At 33.9% G+C, this 6727-nt stretch overlaps 1 protein-coding gene across 1 annotated transcript; it reads right to left on the bottom strand.

The window, feature by feature from the left end:
* Positions 1-4465: 4465 nt before the first annotated feature.
* Positions 4466-6557, bottom strand: LOC109586274 (dehydrodolichyl diphosphate synthase complex subunit DHDDS-like). Its single transcript, XM_020002448.1, has 4 exons — positions 6045-6557; positions 5530-5644; positions 5374-5481; positions 4466-4807 (listed from the first exon to the last, which is right to left on the bottom strand). The coding sequence occupies exons 2-4, from the start codon at positions 5623-5625 to the stop codon at positions 4565-4567; spliced, it is 447 nt and encodes a 148-aa protein (XP_019858007.1). The 5' UTR covers positions 5626-5644; positions 6045-6557; the 3' UTR covers positions 4466-4564.
* Between the last annotated feature and the right edge of the window lie 170 nt (positions 6558-6727).

Below are 6727 nucleotides of genomic sequence, written 5' to 3'. Positions count from 1 at the left end.
TTTCGTCCAATATAGAAATGTTACAGTTTTTACTGTTGAGGTAACGAATGATGGGAAGGTTTTTAGAGAAAGCCGCAATAAGTAGTGGAGTACGTCCAAAAGAATCGGTCATATCAAGAGATAATGGTGAATGGTCTATAATGCACTTGACTATACTCAATGATCCTTCTTCACAGGCTACATGAACTGGAGCCATTCCACTGTAATCTTTAATAGTGAGATCCAACTGATGCTCCTCCACTAGATGTTTGAGTATAGGAAGAGAACGACTTTTACATGATAAATGAAGAACTGTTGATCCGTTTGAAGTTTTAGCTGATACGTCACACTGAGGAAAACTAGTGAGGTAGAAAACTATAGCAACATGCCCTTCTTGACATGCTCTATGAAGGAGTGTAGATTTAGTATCATCAGTGGGTTTAGTGGCATTAATATCAAATGAATAATTATGCAATAAATGCTTTAAACAATACTAACGGTTGTATTGTGCAGCATAAAAAGGTAATACACCATTCTTAAATGAGGCTACAATGATACGATACTCTTGTCTAAGCCATTCTAGTATATGAATACATCCAGACATCACTGCAACTTCTGGTGATGATGACTTGCTGAATAATTTAGGATTAAGGTTGTATTGTCTTATTAATAATTTTAAAAGATCAAGATTATGAGAGAAACATGTCCAAGTGTAGCCACTCTTATCTTCAGTAGTGACATCACATTTCATAACATCAATTAAAAATGTCACTAGTGGTATTACACCACTAATACAAGCAGTATGAATTGGTAGAGCATCATTTTCATTAGTAGAGTGCAATAGACTAGTATATTGTGGATAATTGTTAATAATATATTTAATAAATAAAAAATGGCCATTTGTTGTAGAATAATGAAACACATTCATGTTGTGTACACCACCTACTCTATCCAAATCACATCCACAGTCCTTTACTAAATACTCAAAGACATCAACAGCACCAACTTGAGCTGCACAATGAACTGCTTGCATAACAGTACCACTTTTATAATGAGGATCTAGTTTATATTCTTTAACTAACAGTTTAACTAATGACAGTTTAGTACTATATACTGCTTGATGTAAGGCAATTGATGTGAGAAGCAAATGATAATTATTAATGAGGTATTTGACTAGCTTCATGTTACCACTCCACGCACTATGAGTTAATGCATTTAAGTTATTATTATTATCTGTTATGTTAATGTCACTGTCTTGTACTTCAATGAGATATTGACTGAGATCAACATTACCATGACGACATGAATAATGAAGAGGTGTTCTACCCTCATTACAGGTTATATTAATATCAATGTCAATAGTATTGATAATATATTCTACTGCATTGATGCTACCTGACATACAAGCTAATGCTAATGGTACTACACCTTTGTAGTCTGGTTGACTGGCATTCAAGCTATACTGAGATACAGTATAACTGAGTAGAGTAGGTGAACCTGATAAAGCAGCATAATGTACTGCAGACCGACCCTCATAATCTAATGAACTTGTATTAATACCATACTCCTCTAATACCTTCACTAATAATATACTACCACTAGTGCATGCTAAATGAACCAATGATTGACCAGTAGCAGTAATAGAATTTATATTAAAATTATTGATAACACTTGCCTTCTTGAAGAGTGTAGACAAAAGGCTCACTCTTTTATGCTGTTTAGTAACATTTATATTTAGTGATATGCACTTACGCCAGTCTTTATCGGCAAGTACATAGAATGTAGAATTTTGTATAAAAAAAGGTATATCACATGGAGCAGTGAGTTTATTAAACACTTCTGTAATGCAGTATTTATCAACCAATCCACTGCATAAGTAATGAAGAGAAGAGCGACCACTATAATCAGCTTCTAGTAACACTTTATATCCATAAACATCAACCATTTTCATAATAAAACCTGATGAAGCATACTGGCATGCTACATGAAGCGGCGTTGCACCAAAACGATCTGTTTTTTTCAAATTAATATTGTGATTTTTATAAAGACACTTCAGAAGCTCTACACTTTCACTCATAGCACAATAATGTACTATTCCACATCCGTTAAAGTCTATGTCATTTTCTGAAAAAATACTAAACTGCTTAAGCTGATTAACTAATGCTACCTGTCCACTCTTACATGCTAATAATGATAAAGTAGATCCTTCTCTATTGACCTGAGACACATTACACTTCTTCTTTAAAAACATAATCACGAGGTCAACGTGACCACCCAGTGCTGAGTAAAGCAATCCTGTGTTACCAGAGCTATCTGCTTTGTCTGGATCAACGTGACATTCATTAACTAGATACTGTGCAATATTGAGATGGCCTTTATACGAGGCCATGTGTAAAGTAATAACACCATCATCATCACCTTGTGAAGGATTGCAATGATAAACATCAATGAGGAGACAGAGGACATCAATGTGGCCACCATACGAAGCTGCTAATGGTGGGCTCCATCCATTTTTACCTCTTTCTTGAAGGCCAGTCTTGTCAATCAATCGTTGTACTTCATCTTTTAATCCTCTCCAACATGCTTCATTCAATGGAGTGCTGGTATTCTCATACCAGAGAGGATCATAAATATCTATATAATATATATTAATAAAGTTAATAATAATAATAATTACCAATAGGTGAATCATGAAGTTTCTTTAATTTATTTTCTGGCAACTATAAATATAAAAGTATATTATAGCTATTTATCAGCATGTTAATTAATAACATACCAATTTCATTTCATGTACATATTCATGACAAGTTATTGTTATGATTCCAATCTCAGCCAATAAGTGACACTGTTGATTGGTTAATGGAAAGAGAACAGAATAAAGAAAATCAGGAATGGAATATTTTAATTCCATGCAGCCATCTTCAATTGTACAAAAGTAGAATTTATATTGAGGAACTTCAAGTGAATCAGCAATTAGCTTGTGAAAAAAATATAAATCATTTAATGTGTAGTCGTCTCTGGCAACCTTAGCAATCATTACTTTAGTGCCTGGAATGTCAGTAAGACCAAACTCAATTGAGTCTGCAATTTGAACTGCTTGAGTATCGTTATTCTTAAAATAATCTTTTAATTTTTCACAATATGTAGACCACTTTCTCTGTAAATCTCTCTCTTCAGTAATAAAAGTATTGACTAACTTGACAACAAGTTCAAAATTAAACCATGAGACATGCTTTTCTAATGCTTTAAACAGCTGCTTCATTGTTTTTACATGGTCAAACTCTTTTTCAATTGATTTGATCGTTTGGGTTTTACGAAAACGTGGACTGAGTAATAATGCAATATAATCTTGAATAAAATCGATAACTTCTGAGACATTAAGAGAAAGAAACAATTCTTTCGTAAAACGCATATTATCAAGGTAAACTTCTTGCAAATCTCCAATCAATCGTGTCAAGTTTTCAGGTGAATATTCAAATGATTTTTTCTTAATGTAAATGACTAAAGACTCAGATTGAGTTGAAGTGGGAACTAGTAGCTCACCAGCCAGAGTAGCTTCTGAAATAACAAATTAAAAAATTAGCTTTTGCTATGATCCTTAAAAAACACTGATTATCATACTATACTATTTACCTTTAGAAGATGAAGTATCAACTGGTGATGTAGTATCCCCTCCACTTCTAGTAAGATTAAATTCTTTTGCTATTTCATCAGCTAGAGCTGGATCAGCTCCTCCACTATTACTTTTAATGGAGTTACACAGCATCCTTAATGTAGGGACACCATGACTCTTATAGTCATAGTCCCTCTTTAACCAGCAATCAAATACTTTTTGTAGACAAGTTCTTGGTGGTTTCCCCCCTGTTTTAATCTCATATAACTTGTTGTAGCTGATTCCTAACAGAATACCAATAGAGTCCCAGCGTCCTGAAAGAATACCAGCTTTTTCCCATACCAATCGAAAATCAGTAATATCTATTATTAATAATACTAATAAAAGAAATATTATGAATATCTATATACTCACTAAGTTCCCTGTCAAAGGCTCTTTTCAGCTCCTTAGGTTTGGTTGACATTTCAGGTTTCACTTTGTTTTGGAATTCCAGCGAATCCAGCCCTGCCCATGCAGTGAGCCACGCCTGAAAGGTAGATGTATCTGTGAAGTTAATCACACTGCAGCTCAGCATGGATAGTCTAGTATCCATGACCTCAGTCAGTACTGCTATCTAGAGCCTAACAGCGTACAACTGAGAATCTCACTCAAGCACTATCAGATGCAAAGGATTTAGTACTTGCAATTGCAAGCGAATTATCTTGTACTCGAGTCCTGCAGCAGTTATGATAATAGCAAGTGTCTCTCCATCTTTACAAGAATACTGGAGTAACTGGACTGTAGCTGAAGATACTGCATGTACTGAAGTAATAATATCGACTAGGTCTTTGTAATAAAATATCAATTGTACATGCACATTTGTCATTTGTATGCTCGAATTAAAAGCAAATGCTGTCTTGACATAACTTCACCATATTGGCTGTTATATTATAAACCGGATAATCATTTGCAGTATAATCATAATTATGACAATTATTGTTCAATTACTGTTTCCAGATAGTTATTTATTTTCTTGATCAATGATTGTACAAATAGTTCAGTTCTTTTCTGTCTCTCAGCAGCATAATGACTAATAAGTTCTTCTAGTACTGCTTCAGATAGTTCACCTTCACCTCCTCCTCCTCCTCTTTCTTTATAATATTGTACTAATGCACAGTCTCTGTCTGATTTATACTGCTTGTCCTTCCTCTCAATGTACATGTAGTCTCTTGCTACCTACAGTAATATAATATAAATATATATGTACATTATTCGACAATGTCCATATCCAACCACAACCAAAGCCAGGCTATCACAGCAAAGCTTATGAGTCCTTTCTTTATTTAAACAAGTAATGCATACTTAATATTATCAGTATCAAACCTGCTATACAGTTCATACCTTAAATATGTTGTTCACACAACCACAACTCCAGTGATTAAGACCATATAGAGTGTATGTGTTTATACATACACTTTACATTTATTTATTTAATTTGTTTTCTTATTTCTATTCTATTTAATTCCTTCTCACAGGCTATTGTTCCAATAAGAACAATGTATGGAAGGTATAAAGGCACTTGCACTGATGACATACCACAAGCCATTCCTTACTTAAACTGACCAGGTTATACACTTCCTTTCTTTTTTATGGGCTTTAGATATAGGACACCTCTATGCTATTGCGGGTACAGTGATACAAGCTTAACTCAAATTCCTATATTATTCCTATACTATGGTTATAAAAGTCTATGACATGCTCTATGACATACACACACAGGATTTAACAATTTGTTAACAAACCTTTATACTACTGTAATTCTGTTGGTATGTTAATATTGAAGAGAATAAATTCCAAATGGAAAACTCCAGCCACAACACATTTTGAAAACAGAGACAAAAATAAGAGCTCTATTAATTATAATAAATATATTAATTAATTAATTAATTAGAGATTACCTGCCATGTAAGGAAGTCACTTAATCTCACTTCTCCTGATGTTCTAATGACAAGATCAGGTGGTGTACATGTACCAGTATAAAGACATCTCTCCATTAACTCTTCACTGATATTTCTACACGTAAACAGATTACAGTGTAATAAAGCAAAACAGTAAACAGTGAAAGTAGTAGCTAAATACATGTACATGCTGTATAATGTACATTGTATCTGATACTAGAATGAATGTTTCATAACAATTTTGAAGTCAAATGACAAACAACTATCCTCTAACAATAACTGGTGAGTAAATTTAATTATTTTTGAACAGCTGAACATACCAGAACATGTACATGTATATAAATACATGCATACATGTAGCTGATAGCAGTTAAAATGGGACATGCACATTACCCTGTACATTACAGTGAAAATCAATGTCATAAGTGAGTACATTTAGATGTACATACATATGCATGTACATACATATGCATGTACATGTGTACATTGAATATTACGATGTGTGTAGTACTTACATTGGTAGTATATAGTACCATCATGAGATCCGTTATGCCATATCAGTAATCTCATATCTTGATGCATAAGAGAAACACACACATCAAGATATACCCTATAATAAAGGAACTGTCACAATAACATATGTACACATGTGCAACTGCATTAGTATAATAGCTATAGTTGGTGCCTAATGCTACATTTTCCATCCCTTGTGCTGTTACTGGCCATACAACACTCTTTAATGTGTTATAAACAACTCATGAATAATTCTCTTCGATGTTTTGATGACTTAATGAGGTATTAAAATTGTGTAAATCACGGGGCCGGCCGGGGCAAAGAAAGCATACACGCTTGTTTTCACAACTTTTGATCAAAAATGTTAAAATAGCCATTATTACTGATAATATACTATGTCCCAAATGAGCATAACCGGAAGTGAAAGCAGATGTATTTGTATTCGAAAAATGTGGCTACGTCACTAATGACAAATTATAATGATATTCATAGAGACATGGCCGATATTTCAGCTGTGCTGTTTCACTCTTAAAACAGTCTTGTTCTTCCAGATAAGCAGTACAATAGCTCCTGGAGTCAACAATTCTTCATAAAGGCTATCAATACCAGAAGATCTTGGTCTGTTAGCTTCTAGTCTCGCCCCACCCCTTTGTTACCAAAGGGGTGTGGCAAGACTAGTTAGCTT

This window comes from Amphimedon queenslandica, unplaced genomic scaffold (genome assembly GCF_000090795.2).
Source record: "Amphimedon queenslandica unplaced genomic scaffold, v1.1 AMPQUscaffold_12910, whole genome shotgun sequence".
NCBI classification, from domain to species: Eukaryota; Metazoa; Porifera; class Demospongiae; order Haplosclerida; family Niphatidae; genus Amphimedon; species Amphimedon queenslandica.
Note: the sequence above shows the minus strand (reverse complement) of the source record. Positions and strands in the feature narration are given on the sequence as shown.